At 34.3% G+C, this 19,665-nt stretch overlaps 1 protein-coding gene across 1 annotated transcript; it reads right to left on the reverse strand.

Moving 5' to 3' along the window:
• Positions 1–1,009: 1,009 nt before the first annotated feature.
• On the reverse strand, positions 1,010–18,955 carry LOC129423519 (uncharacterized). The gene is made up of 4 exons (XM_073875697.1): positions 18,759–18,955; positions 18,606–18,658; positions 11,930–12,072; positions 1,010–2,568 (listed from the first exon to the last, which is right to left on the reverse strand). Exons 1-4 carry the CDS (start codon positions 18,935–18,937, stop codon positions 1,627–1,629), a joined length of 1,317 nt encoding a protein of 438 aa, XP_073731798.1. The 5' UTR covers positions 18,938–18,955; the 3' UTR covers positions 1,010–1,626.
• Positions 18,956–19,665: the final 710 nt, after the last annotated feature.

The raw sequence follows: 19,665 nt of genomic DNA on the forward strand, positions 1-19,665 counted from the left end.
ATGTAACATGATCAAAACACTATCAAAACGGCGAAAATCTCCGAAAAGTGACAAGGATGCAGCACAGAATGTATAATAGTGTGCATATTAAATAGATTAAAAGTCAAATAACAGATTAATGGACGCTTATTTGATTTTGAGGTTGGATGCAAAATCCATTGGCTCAAAAAAAACCAAGGGGGCACGTGCCCCCTTAGTTTGAATGGGCATGACGCCTCTGGTTATTACCTTAACTAAGAATTGTTGATACATCCCTCTATCATCTGTGTGCGTGCACGTAAGCACTGGAGCACGCTGCGACACTTTGATAGCATTTAGCTTAGCCCCATTCATTCAATGGTACAATTTAGAGATAAAGTTAGAAGTGACCAAACACATCAACGTTTTTCCTATTTAAGGCGAGTAGTTATATGAGCAAGTTTGGTGGTACAAAATAAAATTTAGCGCTTTTCTAAGAGGATTTAAAAGAGGAGCTTTATTTTATGGCGTAATAGCACTTTTGGGAGTACTTTGACTCGCCTGAAAAGTCCACTCTTCTTCTCAATCTCATAATGGGAGAGGGAGGGTGTTACTGGGCCGAGTCGAAGTACTCCCAAAAGTGCTATTACGCCATAAAATATAGTTCCTCTTTTAAATCCGCTTAGAAAAGTGCTACGTTTTATTTTGTACCACCAAACTTGCTCGTATAACTACTCGTCTTAAATAGGAAAAACGTTGATGTGTTTGGTCACTTCTAACTTTATCTCTAAATGGTACCATTGAATGAATGGGGCTAAGCTAAATGCTATCGAAGCGTCGCAGTGCGCTCCAGCGCTTACATGCATGCACACAGATGATAGAGGGATGTATGAACAATTCTTAGTTAATAACATATTTTAATATTGAAAATGAGTAGACTATTTCTTTAATTATTCCAGTTTTTATTTTTATTTAAATTCATTATTTTGTTATACTTTTGCTTCTCTGGAAATAAGTTGCCATGAAAAACAATATGCAAATAGTTTAACGTGTATAACTTTTATTGTAACTTGAAATAAAACAGTTTGCTTTATACATAGTGTTTGTATTAGCAAAAAGGCAATTATAACATGCAATGTTATACAAACTCTTAAACTCTTATTTACAAAAATAAGCATACTTTTGTTTAAATACAACTGAGATATACTGTCGTTGTACAAATGTAATAAAGAAAATTCACAATAACCAAAATGACATATTGTTCTTTTTTGGACTAATGTAGTTAACTATTATTGAGACAAATGAAATTGTTAAATTTTAGATTATGCAGGAAAATGAAATGACACTTTGGTAATAACATGTTATTAAGTAATCTTGACTGGGTCAAGTTGAACAAAAAAGCTTGCCATAGGCCATACAATTGTAATAAGGACAATAGGCTATACAATTTCGTTTGTTTTAGTTTAATGTGGAAAACTATAATGTGTTATCCTATAAAACATTTGTTATTTCACATGAAATAGAAGAAATTATTTTTAGGTAAAATGAAACTCAAGATGTGAACAATTATGTCTATTCTAATGCAATATGAACAGTTGAAAATAGAAAAAGTTAGTTGCTGTGTAAACAGCAAATTTTGTTTGCACCAAATGTGTAAATGAATCTTATTTACATATTTCCCTTTGTGTTTTTTTTATAGGTTTTGTTTTTTGGTTTTGGGGCGATGTCACATTTTGACAGGTTACTGTACTGAGCCACTGCTTTCGGCATTATGTCAGTTGTTTCTTCTGTGTTCACTTGATTTTCTGTACTTGCATTGTTTATCGTATTTGTTATGTTCTCTTCTGAATCTACTGCAGTATCATTTGCAGACTTGAACAATTGTTCGAGCATGAGCTGATCCGGCACGTCAGTCGTTTTTTGAACGTTGGTCAGATCTGTTGAATGTTGCTCTGAAGAAACCTCAGAATTTGGCAAGAGGTACGCTTCGGTTACTCTATTTTTTCTATGTTTAACTTGGAAAGTGTCTGATTCCAGTATTTTTGCAGCCCAAACCTCCTCTTTAACGTTACTATCTTGCTGTATATTGAGAAGTCTGCGCAGAACATAATCATCGATCATGAAGTCAGACATTTTACCGTCATTTCCTTTGATTGTTATTTTAGCCTTAAACACTTTCGTGATTGATTGTGTTTTACAATATGCGGAACATTTTTGACATCTGGTGATAGATGTGGTCATGTTAACATTTTCTAGCAAATGCTGCTTTGGGCAAAGGTAGTTACTTTGCACCTCGGCAGTCATGACCTGTCCCTCAGTTGTCTTGGTATCGTCTACAACTTTTGCAACTTCACATTTCTGATCTGGCATAAGGGTAATTGTAGTTTGAGAAGTTGTGCTCAAACATGTTGTAGACAGAATTTGTCTTACTGACGCATTGCTGATTGTGTACCACTTGCCAATTTCAAAATGTTTTTCACCCCAGACACAAAGGGACATGCTTGCAGTATCATCTGCAATGGCGTACGTTCTTTTTCTAAGGTTACATCCAGATCTTGTTACACCGGGACAATCCTCTGTCAGCATGATAACTTTTGCAGTTATGTTGACCTAAACAGAAAGAAATGTAATTAATTTGCAAAATTATTTCAATTAATGCATAATAGTATGAACTTTGTTATAAATGTCAACAGGAAAAAAAGTAGCAAATTGTTCAAATTGTTTGATTATGTTTTTTAATAGCATTCTAGCATTTATGGCTATAGTCATGAGAACTAGCTTGGCTGCCAACCAAACTTTGCTCCTTTTACAATGTTTCAGAATGGGAAGTTTTGTCTGGTGTTGCTCCGTTGTGGCTCAAGTATGTTTAACACAGGGCTGGTTGAACCAATGAAATTGTGGTTGTTGGTTTTATACGATTATGGACAGATGATCAAAAGTAACGTAATCAACCACGTCACCAAAGATTGCGTTTTTTCAAACTGTTGAATTTAAATCTGTTGTTCTGATTGATTGTAGTTTTATCAAATTAAGTGAAGAGGCATTTTTTCTTGTTTTGGTTGAAACATGCCCCATAATTACAGCCCAATTGAGCGGTATCAGACTCAAATCTTGACTACAATTGAGTCTGACAACGTTAGGCTAGGTTAGAATTGATTAAAATATAAACAGGTTGATTTAGACAAAGTAATTAATACAGTGTTTGTGATGCACAATTTGTTTTTTTTTTATTTGCTTGTTTTGGGCCTTTGTTATGAAATGTGTATCTGGATTAAACCCATGTTGATAGAGGGACAAAATGCATAATTTGCATAGACATCAAAATGTAAAGTTGTTAAATATGTAAATGATAGGGATGTAATGGTATTAAAATTCCATGGTATGGTAGATCCTCGGTAAACAGGCCATGGTTCAGTAATTAGTAAAATGTTACAAGGGAAAAACAAAAAAATTAAGACTTGGGGAAAACGTGCTGTAACAGTATTAAACAATGACTGATGATGAACAATTACCCATTTTATCATGTCATCTTTATTGTTTAATCATAACTGTAGAGGTATGAGGTGGGTTAAGTGACCGAAAACTCTAATAAAATAATTGCACCAGCTGGACTTTTTTTTTCTTTATGCTACTAGACACTTGTAAACGCTTCCTTTATAGTCTTTTGGCCAGACTGGATTTTGTTTCTGGTATCTTCACTAGGGATGCATCGAAAGGAAAATGTTGGCTGAAATCGAAAGAAAATGAAAAAGTCAGCCGAAGGCCGAAAACGAATAAATTGTTATTGATTTTTTAATTTTGTTAATTTTCACACCATTGCACAAGTTACATTCAGAATAGTGTTGTCACGATACCTAAATTATTGGTTCGATACCGATACTATGTCAATGGTTTCGATTCCGATACTTTTTCTGAAAAGGGAGAAACACTCTCAAATGTCATTGCTGTGCTTTATATTAAAAACAGGACAGCATTCTAATTATATAACACACTCATAAATTAACATATATGAACAGCAGATATATTAAACATTTAAGCAAAATATAAAAAATAAATTAGAGCAATGGCATTCAAGGTAAAAAAAAGAATAATTTTAGCAGCATTATCTGAGTTTTTCTCTAGTGAGCATTAGCATAGTAAAAAATATAAACAAGTACTTAAACAAATGCATTGCTTTTTGTTTGTTAATGTTAATACATTAACATTTATATGATAAACAGATTATAGTGTAAATATGAAAATATACCTCATTGAACGACATGTGGGTTAATAAATTACGTGTTTTTGTGAACTTAAAGCACAACAGTATCTGGGTTCATTTACTTTTTACCACAGTAAAAGTATTTTCTTGTCAGCTAAAATGCTGTCTAATTTCCTAAGTCTGATAACTGTGAGGCGATTGTATTAACTTGGATCATTACAGGCAAAACGTGACCACACGCATATCAACAACAATTTGGAAAGTCTAGAATTACTAGTTTGGGATGATTATCAATCTCTCGTCGGCGTGTTGGTCATTCAGTGCTTTGCTAGCGCCGTTAGCATGCGGCTCTGTAGCAACGCATATTAGGCTTACTTCACTTGTGTCCTTCGGGTTCGCATGTTTATTTGACTCACATCCGAAAAAACCTCCACACAGCAACACTGCTTGGCTTTCTTGTACTACTGTTAAACCAGAGCGAACGAGACGAGGAGAGGAGGCGGAGCACTGTATTCACGTGCACTGTGTGTGCGGCGCCGTTTAGAAGAAAGAGAGAGAGAGCGAGAGCGTGCAGCTGGTGTTTGCAGAGTTACATAAAAAACAACTCGCAGCTCGTCTTGGAGTATCGATTCCGCGGGAGACAAGTATTGGAATCGTTTTAAAATTTCAGTATCGATATCTATCGAAATATCGATAATTTTGACAACACTAATTCAGAATGCCATTTTTTACTAGATTTATTTCACATTATTTAACAATGTTTTTTTTTAAAGATTCCAGCAGTCATTATAGAGTCTTAAACCTGTTTACGTCTTTGATCTGATAGCTATAAGATAGGCTTCTTTAAACTGTTTCAGTTACATTTGAATATATAACACAAAATAGTGACTGCACACTCACTTGCAAAATAATTTTATTGTAACCAACGTTTCGGCAAATAGTGTTGGTCAAGGTGTGCAGTCACTATTTTGTGTTATATATTTGGATGTATTGTTTTTGAGTTGCACGTTGGACGGAGTGTGTTTGTTTCAATTTTTTGTTCAGTTACATTTGACCACATAAATGAGTCTTGACTAAATAGATTAGGGCTGAACGATGTGAGGAAAAGTTGCGATGTGCGATGACATTGTTTAATGTTGCGATGACGATGTGAGTTGCGATAAAAAATTTTTTTTCATGTTTTAGGGGTCATTCACAAACACGTGGAAAACACTAGACACGTAGGTTATTGTCACATGACCTGCACACTGCGCTTGTGTCATTCTGAAAAGTTAAAATGTTTTTGAAATACCTGGAAAAAACGAGCGTGTCACGACTGCGGCGCTTCCAGAGCACACATACATTTGAAATAATGAACTTGAGCGCGCAATAGACGCAATATGAGAATCACTGCTTCCCCAGTACCCGTGTTTGCGGCGTCATCTCTCCTAAATCCAAAATAATTCCATGATATAGCTGAAGTGCTGTTCATTTTCATCATAAGGTCTTCGTCTGACAACACATTTTCCTCACTCTTCTCTGCTTCCTCTGCCATAGTTTTTGCTAGCAGGCACAGCGTCGCAACTGACACCTCGCAAATCTATCTGTAGCTGACTTGGGGGTTCCCCTGATTGGCCTAATAGCATGAATGCGCAAATTATCGCTGTGTCCGAAATTGCCTACTTCCATACTATATAGTAGGCAATGTAGTGCTTTTTGCATACTATATAGTATGGTAGTAGGCGATTTCGGACACAGCACATGTCTTCAGGACTAAACGTGATAGGTCAAATGTTTATTACATGTGCTTACTGTTTTCCCTTCATTCATCGTGTCGAGGCTGTCTGTTACGATGTGTTCATCGTTTGAGTTCATATTGCGATGACGATGAAAATTCGATGTATCGTTCAGCCCTAAAATAGATGATAATATAATCTTCTATTTCATGACTAAAGTGTGATCCAGTGATAAGCAAAGCACAGAAGTTTTCTTTTTAGAGGTGTGCTCATGAAACAGTCTTGGCATCTGTCACAGATTAGTTCTACCATATTTTAAATTAATTTAATTATATTGTTTTCTTTGGACAATGGTTTTCGTGAATGAATGGAGTTAAGAGAATTAAGACTTGGGTAAATTTAATTTAAGATCTCGGTAAAAATCTGGCTGTTTTAAGGGTTTTTAATGCCTTGAATTTAACTTTCTGAATCTTAGGGTGGGTTGCACCAACAAGGATTAAACTAATCCGAGTTTAGAACTAATCTAGCATTTGTTGATCTCAGTTTAAATTTAACTCGAGTTCTTTTGCACCACTTAAGTTTAAATGCAGATTAACAAATATTGGATTAAAACTTTAAACTGTATTATCTGCTATTTATTTTGTCCGCCATGATGAATTTGCAGGTGTAATTAAAGAGCAACAATGTTCATGTTGTCATTCAAAAAGGAAATAAATTTATACAGGGAAAAGTAATGTAATTTTTGTAGATAAAATACTACATACATTGGTAATCTAAAGGGCTGATTCAAATAAAAACATTTGACAATCTTTTCAAACAATTTATTGTAGTGATTAACGGAGCAATGTTGCAATACATTTTGCAAAGTTTAGATATTTTGATATAATAAGCAAGATGTGCCGACGCATTTGTCATGTAGCGCCATGGTGTGTCTGTTCATTGTCTGCCTTTCAGTTTCTGACTGGAGCGCCACGTGTTACCACTCACTGATTCTGTCAATAATCTTTTTGAGCTGCTAAACTCACTTTGTTGAGATGTTATAATAAATGCATCTTTGAATAGTCCTATATCACAGTCACAGTGTCTGTTTTTGATGATTTAGCCACACATTTAATTGTAAAAAAAAAATATTTAAACCTCCTCATATTCAAGTTTAAAGTTAATCCCTAAATGAGATTTAAAAGAGTTTAAAGTAATGGAGCAATTATTAAAAATAATCTAGGTTTAATGTAAAAATTTAAACCTGAATCAAAAAGACAGTTTAAATTTATCCCTGATTATTTTTAAACAGGTTTAAAGTTTGGTGCATCAGAATTATTAATAAGCCTTCATTTAACCCAGATTTAGGCTTAATCTTTGTTGGTGCAACCCACCCTAAGACTTTTTAAGAATCCTGCAGAAACCTTGGGAAATATTGTTAAGTAGGATTATGTAATGTAACTAGGGGTGTGATGAGACGCTTATTCCACGAGACGAGATGAGACATGAGATTGCAGTGTTTCTGCTATATACATTCTACCGTGGTGGAATCTTCTGTGCTTCAGATCAACACTCACAAAGTTTCACATTTAATGACGAGATATTTGTCCAAAAAGTAAAGGTTATACTGAATACTACTTATATGGGACTTTTAAGACATTAATAGTCGAATCTGTTTGGAAGGAAACTTACATTATTCCTGTGGGAAGGGAAGTACATTGGTAATAAAAACTTGAGGCAGACGTTGAGACTGTTTCATCCGTTTCAAACAGTAGGATCGGGGTACCCGCGGGTGAAACGCATAATATTTGAGGTAACGGGTGTAATAATATTTACGTGTGACTTGCATTGTAGATGCAGGTCGGGACTCAATAGGCAAGAGTGAACTGTGGGTCTAACATCCAACACCAAAATTTGACTTGATTCCGATAGGTAGCAGTTTTTTAAATCGCCCTGTGCTTATTTGTGTTTAAGATCTGTCTGAAGACTGTTAAAGGTTTATATTTAATGCGCAATTTGCGGTGTGATCGGGTTGGGGTCTTTATGTCAAATAGGCCGGGTGTGGAATAAAATTGCTGCTGATGTTGGATAACTGGTCGGGTGTTCTGTCAATCTCAGCGGTGTGGACTATCAAACAGGACTGTGTGTGACTTTGCAACAGGGAACTGTAATGCTAAACATGAGCATGAACTTGCACACTACATTAAAAGAACAATGAAAGATCCGTATGAAGCTATAAAACGTATTTTTTAAGAAAATACAATTTAGATCAAACAGATAGAAAGCAATATGCTATAAATATAAGAAAAAGTAAATGAGATGCAAGTTTAAATAATACATGCAAGTTTACTGTTGCCTATATTCTACATTTAAAAATAATAATGCATATTTATAATCATCATGGGCGCCCCCTGCCGCCACAGCTGGAAAAAATCCTAGAGGAAACAGTGGACTGGGTTCACGAGAATGAAACGAGATTTTCCTCAATAAGAAATCTTCAAAGATAAAATAAAAGGGATACTGAAATCATATTATTTTGAAATGTTTTAACTAATTTAAGACTGTACCTAACAATTATTTTGCTAATAATTAAGTAATTTTATATTTATGGTAATAAAAATAGACCAAATTGAACAATAATTTTTAAAATGACATAATAATGACGATGCAATAATAATTCATTAAAATACAATTTTCAAATAAGTAAACACACTGCAGTAATGTGGCTTTTGTTTCAAAAAACTGCATTATGTACTGCAGGTGGACCAAAGGACCTGTTTTTACTTTCAGTTTGTTTAAAGGAGTATTTTAATGCCTGCAGGTGGACCAAAGGACTTGTTTTTACTTTTCAGTTTGTTTAAAGGAGTATTTTACCTTTAGAAACATTAATCTTTTTTGAAATTGTGTCATATTTGTAGTCGAAATGTAACATACATTTCGAATTTGGTGCCTATTTGACAGAGAAAAGGGGTGTTTGTAGTCTCACCCCCTCAACAAAGATATTGGACTTCCTTCTTTCAATTATGCAAAATGATTTTTACATCATTGAAAGAAGGAAGTGCAACACTAAATCTGTATTTGTCCTTTCTCAGCGGCAACTAAGGAAATGATGCATGACCATTCAAAAACTTGATTGGGGTTCTAACTATACAAAGCTTTATGCAAATGGGTGAAGTGTCCCTTTAAGCCAGTGGTTCTCAAAGTTATTCCAGAAGGCCCACTGCCCTGCACATGTTGCTTTTATTAAATACAGCTGATTCAAATTATTAGCTCATTAGTAGAGATTTCTCCTAACTAAACTGATTGTGTTAAATTAGAGAAACATACAAATTGTCCAGGGCAATAAGCCTCCAGGAATAACTTTGAGAAGCACTGATTTAAGCCAAATTAAGTTTAAATCCATTTAAATCTTTAATATTTGTCCAACTCTTTACAATAGAATTTACACATTGTTATGCTTGATTAAGAATACAGAAAGATAAAATCACCTAGTTAGAGTAAGGGTTTAATTTGCTAAAATGCTTTACATCTGACTCTGATCAACAAACATTATTGGAAGTCCAAACAAAAAAAGCACACGCAGTAAAAGACAGATTATAAAACAGCTCGTTGTGGTTCTTCATTCTGATTTGTTGAGATGTGTTCTAAGCCGTGATAAAATACCCCGGTAAACCCATTGTTCAGACCGCATCACAAGCATCACTGCGCCACTGTTGCTGCGTACTGATATATGAAAATAAACACCACAGTCTTTAATCACATTTAAATTTTTCTACATTTGCACAATTATGGCGATATCCAGATAAGTGTCATAGATATTGTTGAGTCATTTTGTCTATTAAGAGAACACGTTCTCTGGGTTGTTTTTGTCTTAAATGGATATTTTTGCTATTATCCACTATATGGCAATCTTACCCAACTTAAACACTGACTCATTTACTCAACACAGTGTTGTGGTGGATTTAGCGTAACGTGTAAGTTTTGATGGCTCTGAATCTGATCTGTTACAAAAGTTGTTCACAAAAATTGAATTATCTCCGCTTTTGAAAAATTGAGAGGTGATAACTGATAAGAGAACAAATGAAGGTAGGATGAAACGTTTGTTGTTGTTGTTGGAAAGCGGATGGTCTGTTCTTTCATTTGATATTTTATGTTTATTTAAAGAAGATAGTTTTTCTGTTAGGCATTAAACTAAAACTAGGTTGGGCAACTTAAAAAAAAACACTGATGGGGAAAGATTTAAGCATGCTTCCAAGCATATTTGATCATCACTTCAACGATATAAATGTTAATGTATATTTTAGATGAATATGGATTTATAGAAATAAACATCAGTCTTAAATTATATTTTCATTGTGTCTTTGCTGCGTCTGTGTTGTTTGTGAACTGCGCTCTGTTGCAGGCACACTTGATTCTGATGAACTACTTTGTTTGGCGGAAGAGCAATATTTGTACTAATATAATTACAACTTATTTGTGTTTCATTTTGTGAAACCCTGCTATGCATATGAAGAAACCGTTTTATAAATGCAATAAACCGTCGCGAAGCAGTGGGTTACAGTGCATTTTATAACAGCTAAAAGGCATTGTTAGGCACGACGCAAAGTGGAGTGCCTAAAACCCCCTTAGCTGTTATAAAATGCACTGGTAACCCACTGCTTCTTGGGGATTATTGCTTTAATATAATGCATACATTGTAAATTGTTTATACAGAAGTTTAACTTAATGCTGATATAAGGACAGTGGACGTGTTTCAAACAGATGAAGACTCCAGTGGGCTGCAAATGTCATCTGCATTATCAACTTAACTGAGTATTATGTTCGGAAGTCATTGTCATATTACAATAACTTACAATTAACTAAATATTAGAAAATATTTACAATTATATATTTCACTATTATGAGATCTTTATGACGTATGCACTCTGCAAATGGGACCTCTAAAGAATGCAGTCTTTTGTTAAGGAAAAGGCCAGCAGATCACCTCCATGAGAAATCCTGTGACATAATTAATTTTGCGTTACATATTTAATCTTGCAAAGACTCTTTGCACGAGATCTCGTCACACCCCTTAATTTAACCATGTCAAAGAACCTAATTAGATATAAATAAATTCCAAAATGTTTAATAAAGGGTTTACAGATCAGGATGCAACATAATTGATTTTTTAATTTTGTTTTTCACTTTCTGACACAGCTTACGTAACAGTAAAGCGACAATTTATTTACTTGCTTAATTTGACTTGTTGGTGATAGGAGCTGTGCATCAGCATTTTGTATTAATTTGTTTAAGTTTACGTAAGAATAGTGTGAAAATTTTGTTCTTTAAATTTAAAAGTTATATATATATATATATATATAAATTAGTTTTTTTTATATTGGGGATGAGACAATTAGTGGTTTCATGATTAACCACAATAAAATGTCCTGAACGTTAGTATTATCGTTTAAAATATAATTATTATTACAATCATGTTTGATTATGGTGATTTTGAAAATTCGCAGCAAATCCTGTCCAGACAGAATTAATTTCACCCAGATGTGGATTTACACATTGTTTTTTGCACAAGGAGGCATGATGGAAGGCAGTGCAAGTGATCGGGATGTTTTTTGGCAATCCAATAGGACAATATTTTTGTTTGTTGATTTTTAAAAATAAAACTAGTTAAAATGTTTTCAAGTCTATGTATCAGTTAACATTTATATCTCATTTAAGTAAAAGCATGATAATATTTATAACCGTGATAACTTTGGTGTTATCAGTGATAACTTGTGGATTAAGCACATGCCTTTGGTGTGAGAGATCCATGTTCGAATTCATTGTGACATGCCAAAGTGTCCCTGAGGTAGACACTTAACATCTTATTTCACCAGAGGCGTGCGACCTCTGACATAAATAGCAATTGTAAGTCACCTTGGATAAAAGTGTCAGCTAAATAACTAAATAAATGTAAACTTTGGCCACTATAACAGTGTTATGAAATTTCATACCATCCCATCCCTAGTTGACAGCAATACAAATATCTATATTTACAAAATATATTAATGGAAAATATTAAAATAAACAACAATTTTACCCTTTGATATTCTCTGGGGTCTTCTTGGATGTCTTTCAGTTTCTGGTGTTGAATGGTTTCCTGCAGCTTTTCTTCAAAGGCAAATGACAGCCGACGGACACATTTTAATGATGAACTGTTATTGACCATTATGTCCATGTCTCCTAAAAATGAGTAACATAGATAACATAAATGTTTGAATAAAACTTGGCTTAACCAAAGTACATTTTATTTGCATAATAACAATTATTATACTAATTGAAAATTATATTTATATTGTAAAATAACAATTATGTTTTATTTTGAAATATGACGTTAAACCACTGATCTATATAAATGACTGGATTGCGCATGACGTCACACTTGTGAAGCCACCGCGCTGCCATGTTGGTATACCCAAACGTTCTATTAAATCAATGGACGTTATCAGATTTTAATGATAAAACATCACTTTACTCGTCTTCGTTTTTATATGTGAAGTTACCCTGTACATTATTATAACACAAACGTCCAAAGCATGTAAATAGTTATTTACTGAAAGTTGTACATTTTGCGTTTTAAACTGTTATTATACATTCATCTTTATTACAGTATCAGATCAGCAGACAGACCGCAGCATATTTAGTATTAATGACAATAAACGTGCTCATTCTGAAATCTAAATAAATAATCATGCTTGTACGGTATGTGCATGCAATAATTTGCTAGTTTTGTAATTATGTTATCTAAACTTACAAGTTACCTAAACTTATTTAGAGAAATAACGCCGACTGTCACAGTGTAGCTGGATGTCAAACAAAACTTTATTTATACCCGTGTCATTAACAAATGCAACAGACACACTCACCTTAACGGTTTTTTATAAATCCATTATCCTGCCCGATTAAAACATAAACATTGCAAATAACAGCAGAATTAACAAATAATTAACGTACACATATCCTAAAAATTAACCTTATGTAACTGATACGCTGTAAAGGGGGTAAATTTTGATCATGAGTTTGAATGGAAGTCAATGACGCTCTCTGCCGGTTGGGTATACCAAGATGGCGGACGAACTCTGCGCTGGCTTCACCTCACGCAGTTACGTCAAGCGTTCTATGCGCAATCCAGTCATTTATATAGATCAGTGCGTTAAACAAATATACAGTGAATTATTAATTAGGGTTGGGTGATATCTTGAAATTTAAGAGTACATCGATGTATTTTTAAAAACAAAAGGGATTTTGATGTATATTTATATAATGTTTACATTTAATTGTGATTTTTCCACTTTGTTTGTTTGCCTTCTTTGTAGGGGTGTCACGTTTGTCCAAATCCTCGATATGATTACATTTTCGATTCTAAGGTCACGGTTTGATTCTCGATTTTTATATATTTTTTGAAAGACGAAAATTATATGTATTATATATATTTATTATTATTATTATTATAGTTTAAAATTAACATGCACATTGCAGAACTGACATGGGGGTTTGTGGGCTTCAGTTAACGCGAGAGCTTGTAGAGAGAGTATTCCTTCTTGCATACACATGGACTTAATGTGCGCATTTTGTACTCCTAGCATATGAAAAATCTAGCACGTCATAAGCAGCTGTGATTTTTTTCTGTCTAATGTGCACGCGCTCTTGCATCTGTCCGAAGTCTAAAAATAAACTAAAGTAATAATCCTTACGTATTTGTTTAGTTTTATGTGTTTCATGCGAGCTGAGGCAAACTATCCCTTCTGTTCTGTTTAAAATATAACCTGTTGCATCTTTGTGTCTCCCTTACTCTCGCGCACGTGCAGACAGTTGCGCTGTGTCTAAAGTCAGATCACTAGTAATCCTTTTTATGACATGCATTTCAATGAGTTGTAGCAATAAATCCCTTGTGTTTAAAATATGATCGCATTCTGCTGGACTAATGTTTTTAAAGTTATCTTTAAGAGTTTTTTTCCCCTCGCTTGGCACGCTGGCCGGACGTGAAATAGGGACGTGGTAGCATCGATAATCAATTTTTTTAATTTGAAGTTCGAAGTTATTACTTAATTTTGGTCGATTTTGATTTGACATCGAAATTGTGACACCCTTACTTCTTTGTGTGCTGTGCTCGTTCCAGCTTTTGTTTCCCCTTGGTTTGCGTGTTGTTTATTCAACATGGTGGTGGCCACAACTAGCATGGAGGCTACAGAACTTGTTTAAAATAAAGGAGAAATAGATGCATTATATGGAGAAACTTTGGTTTTAAGGCATTGCACGGACAGTAGACAGATGTGAATGTGAACCAAAGCTTCTAGGAACAATTATTTATCTGCTGAATGCAGAAGAACGAAAGAGTTGCATACAGACTACCGGCACATTTGGGAACTTGACTGTAAATTTTGTCACTGCCCTTTTTTGGGGGGTAAAAAAGCAGATGTTCCATTGACTTCCATTCAAAATAGCGGAACAATGCAACGTTTTTACACAGTTGGCAGGTGTAAATAACTTATGAAATTACTCAGATTAAACATGTCGAGTATTTATCTGTCCACACTGCATGCCATAGAGCCCGAAAGATACATTAACACATTTAATTTGGTCAATATAAAAACATGTCCCTTTCATTCTCACAGTGTCAAATTTGTGTAACAATGCCATCCAGTGATTGCTGGAAATATCGCTAAGCCAGTTAGTTGTATGACTCGACGGAAAAGTGGACTCATTACTCTAAATATAAAGACATAATAAATAAATATGAAGTAACTTTCAAATTTGAAGTAATATCATTCACTTGCTTCCCTGTTGACTCGATGAGGTACGAGTAAATGTCCGTGTAAGACATCTCTGGCCAATAGGGAGGGATGTTACACAAATTTGATTTTGGGAGAATGAAAGAGACATTTTTTTATATTGACCAAATTAAATATGTTAATATATCTTTCGTGCTCTATGGCAGGCAGGGTGGACAGATAATTACTCGACATAAGAAATCACTCAGATTAAACAAGTTATTTACGCCTGCCGGCTGTGTACGAAGGTTGCTTTGTTCCGCTATTTTGAATGGAAGTCAATGGAAGGTGTAGTCTGATTTCTCCCAAAAGTGGGCGTGAACCTGTTCAGAGACATTCTATGACGTTGTGCCGATTGTGCGCATGTTAGGTCTTCATGTCATGTTATAGAGCGTCAGTGGTGCAAAAAAATCTTATTAAATCATTAAAGTCTTTCAATGACATAGTCAGTTATATTAAAGGAAAAATAAAATGTTTAACAATAATATTTTTGTTAGACTTTAGTTTTTTTTCTCTGTCAATCTTGGCAGAATGTCTATCTCTGTCTCTCTCTCACACTCTCTGCTCATGCACGCATCTGTGTGTGGTGATTTGTCAACATACACTGCTATTGCTAATTTCTTAAGGCATAATGATAAATAGGTTAATTGCATTTTTCATGGAAAAAGAATATCAGACTTGTGCAAAGTTAATGCAAAGGTTAGTTTGGGTCAAGTTCTTTTATGAATGAAAAGAAGGCAATTTATTTTACAGTTAAATAATTATTATTCATGTAATCAGGGATATCTTTAAATGTTAAATGTAGTCAAAGCACTTTGTTCCTGTATGCAATGCCTTTACTGAGTTCTTTTATTTTTGATTAAATATAAGGCAATATGTATTTTCTTATTTTGTAGTTAAATAATTACTTATATAACTTATATACATATGAACATACATGTATACATACATACATACATATTATAATTTGTAATTTATGTATTGTAAATATTATTCATTTTAGCATTTTAATTTAAATCAAATTTGAAACTGTTAGCAATAGTTAATGCAACATCAATTACTAACACCAATTACTGTAATGACATAAACAAGAATTAATAAATGCTTATATACAATATTATGTTCATTCTTCGTTCATAATGCATTTACTAATGTGAAAAAATACAACCTTTTTGTAAAGTGTTACAGAAATTAGCATTTTTATTATTATTTAGTAGTACACATAAACAAATAATTTAGTTTTTTTCTGTTCCACAGTCATAGCTCTAATAGAATATGAACCCTGAACGAGCAACTCGAATCAAACTCGTGTAAAATTTGACGTACAAATTTTATTAAAGGTAGAAAAGTGATTTAGTTAAGAGCAGTGAGAGTTTTTCTCTCAATACTGTTTGATTAACACGAGTGACAGAGAGGAGCAGAATTAGGTAACTTCCCTTTTAAGATCGAAGTCCAACTCCGGATCTAATATACTGTTTCAGATGTGTTTTCTCTTTTAGTTGTTTACTTTCTATTAAGCCCGGAATTGTCGTGTTTATGATGACACTTGCAAAAACCGGGAATTTTGACGCATGTGTGTATTAAAGGCTAATACAGCGGCAAAAATACTCACAAGCTTAATGAGAAGCGGATACGCGGCTTTCACGCTCCTCTCAAACAGAAACAGGTATATAGCGCATATAGCACTGTTGTTTGTGTTTCAAAGGCTTAAAATCACTTAATTTAAAACTGCGATGTACAAATGTTAAGCTTTTATGACCACGTGCACAGCAACGTGGGCGAGTAACCTTGAATGACAAAATACTACGAGTTAAGTTTGTGCGCTCAATTTGCAGACTACTTAAACTTTGGCAGCAAATGAGATGACTATAAATTGTAAAACATAAACCGCCAAACTGACATCATTACCACAATAGCTGGACATGATTTTCATAATTTCATTTACTGCTACCCTGTCGCAGACCCTCCTCACCCCTCATTTTCCAAAACTCATCGGATCTAGACGAATCACAAGAATGACTTATTTTGGATCAAAAACGGCGAATTTTGCCGAAAGGTGACAAGTTTGCACCCCTGATATGTATATATATATATATATAGTGTGTTGTAGAAGCCCTTTCTTGCTATGTGAACTGCCTTCCTCTTTACATTTTAATAAAAAAGACCTTGTTAAATGTGCCAGATTTGTTTTTGCAGTAGTTTTTTCCATGCAAAGTTATGGAGTTATAGCAAAATATATCAGGATTTAATTCTCGACCCATATTGCCAAACTGTACTATTAAGTATTTAAATTTAGGAAAAGTCAGTCTATTAGTCACTACTTAAGAATATTGAATTTCTTACATACAATTTTATAAATGTAAAAAAGTTTATTAAAAATGTAGTCCAATGTAGATAAAGATAAATCATTAACTATACAATGTTTATAAATTAATATCTAAAATTAATTGTCCAATATTTTTAATTAATGATGTGATAACATGCAAATATTTAATATGTGTTTTTCTAATTATATTTATATACAGCAGTAGCCTGGGTGCCAGCCGATCTTAGCCCCACCCACCACAATTTGAAAAACGGGGGAAGATCGGTTTGGGGACTCACCGTTGAGGAGCTACTATGCGAATACCAAAACCGTCCGACGAATCAAATTGTGAGGGCGGGCTTTATACGATGATGGACAGATGATCAACAGTAACGTATCAACCATGTCACCAAAGAGCGCGTGTGTTCAATCTGTTTACAATGAAATGGCTGCCGCTGGTGAATTCAGATGTGTGGATTCTGACATTGAGTCTGTTCTTAAAGATATCGACAGAGCATTGATTTAAAAAGAGGAACAGAGAAACGCGATCAAGGCATTTGTTTATGTTTTCGCCGTCCTTGCTATGGAGGACAAAGTTAAAGAAGCAACTGAAATGGGTATCACGGCGATGCAACTCGGCGTGCACGACGAGATGGATATAATTAGCGGTCATTGCCAGCTTCTTTTCGGAAGCCTGGAATCGTGACTGCTGAATAAGTGGAGGGACATGCTAGGCTCCGATATTTTTCAAGCCAATGTATAGCTATCGTCGTGGATGAAGTTCACCTAACGTACAAATGGTAAGAGAAAGTCTTACTGTATGACTTAGTAAATACTTAATGTTGTGATATAAATGAAATGTTGTAAACATAGTAACTTAGGTGTTGATGTACCTTTGCTAACTCAGACTTAGTATAATTACAATGATGTTAGTATCATTGTAGCGAAATTACTAGCAGTTCGGTCAGGCTGCTAAAGATGCCATTTCAACATCACACACTCCGTTTCTCTGATTGGTCGTATGTCTATCCAATTGAGTGCAGAGGCATTTTTCGGTTGAGACACACCTCATAATTTTAGCTCAATGGAGCGGTATCAGACTCAAATTCTGACTAGAATAGACCCCTTCAAGGTTTGTAAACATTGAATGATTATCGGGTGCGCGCGCAGCACGGGGTCGAACTGTTCATACCATTTAGGCTTTATAATTTTATCTAACAGGGCTGAAAAATGATGACTTACCTCAAATGTAGTGAGCACTACAAACACAAGCCTTTTTGATATTTGCATTGTCCCAGTCTGCACGTTAATTTCTTGCAGCCGCAGATGTTGTTTTTTTTTGTTTTTGAGATTCTGCATGAATCGCGAAAACTTAACGGAAGACCTGGTGCGATTTTCAAAGCCCACGACGTAAGTAGGCATTTTTGACGATACCGAATAATACGCAACTCAATCAGCTGTAATGACTTTTCTGACCCTGACATGCGCAGTGGGAACAGCCTGTGACGTGAACCGTGAAGGGGTCTATTGAGTATGACAACGTCAGGCTAATACAGCAGTGTCTTCCAAGTAAATCATGCATTTTTTATTATGCAACATTTTATAACAGTATAAAATTCATAATTTAAGCATAATGTTACCTTTAATTTGTCGAGATGGTGAAAAGCTGATGTTACATAGTTTGACTGGAGTTCTGTATAAAAAATGTGATTTTTAAATTATTATTTGCATAACAGTAAGTAATATTTAAACATAATAATGTGATATGTATTAGTAAAAATGCTTACACATACCTGTCTTTTTCTGCATTCACAAAAATGTTGTGCTGGCGTGTTTTGAAGATTACTACACGGCTGTTTTTTTCAGCCTCTTGTAATAATCCAGTGAAATACTGCTGATCATCTCTTGATTGGCATATTTCAGAGATGTTGTGCAGATAACCTTCAACTTCACATTTAGCTTTTTTTTCCATATTTGAAGGACCTGTTATGAACTTAGAGAGAAAATAAAAACTGTTATATGATTTTTTTATAATATGGCATAACATACATTGTTGTGTAAGAAACAAATTATTAAAATATTATGTGATCAAAAAATAGTAACACTGTCTTTTACTTAAATTAAGCATAATTGTATTTCTTCAGATCTACAGACATGATATATTGTTTGTCTTAGGCTTTTGGATTAACATACATGACACAGACTTTAATTTAGGTGAATTTAGATTACTATGTATTTTTGCTTAATTTAGAAAAATTTGAGACATAAACAACAAAACATAACAAGCGTCTTCCAGCCAATAAATAACAAGAAGGATTTGAGAGTGGGGTTTCGTTCAAATGAAAAACTGGAGGTCTCCCAAACCCCACCTCCAAATCTTTCTTGTTGTTTATTGGCTGGAACACATTTGTTATGTTTTGTTGTTGTAGGCTGGACAACTTTGTTTTTGTTGCTGTTTGTAGAGCCTGGGTTGTCTACAGAGACTGCGTTTTCTTAGTGTGTATAGGGGATGGGTATGTAGTAGATAGTGAGGAGATGTTTAGAGACTATATTAGTAGGTAAGTTTCTAAAATATTCAAAATGGTTAAATGGTAAAACGAGTTGTTCAGATAGAAAGATCTTGAAAAAAGGTTTTAAATGAGACCAAGATCATGTATATGGGTTAAATTATAACAAAGTACTGGCCATTTGAAACTCAAA

The sequence above is a fragment of the Misgurnus anguillicaudatus genome, chromosome 13, assembly GCF_027580225.2.
Source record: "Misgurnus anguillicaudatus chromosome 13, ASM2758022v2, whole genome shotgun sequence".
NCBI lineage: Eukaryota > Metazoa > Chordata > Actinopteri > Cypriniformes > Cobitidae > Misgurnus > Misgurnus anguillicaudatus.

Bases quoted from the DNA above. Each gene is read 5' to 3' on its own strand.
- LOC129423519 (XM_073875697.1), bottom strand. From the start codon at position 18,937: ATGGAAAAAAAAGCTAAATGTGAAGTTGAAGGTTATCTGCACAACATC. The intron at 18,659-18,758 runs GTATGTGTAAGC...TTTTTTATACAG, and splicing joins GTGAATGCAGAAAAAGACAG to AACTCCAGTCAAACTATGTA. The intron at 12,073-18,605 runs GTAACATTATGC...ACTCATTTTTAG, and splicing joins ACCATCTCGACAAATTAAAG to GAGACATGGACATAATGGTC.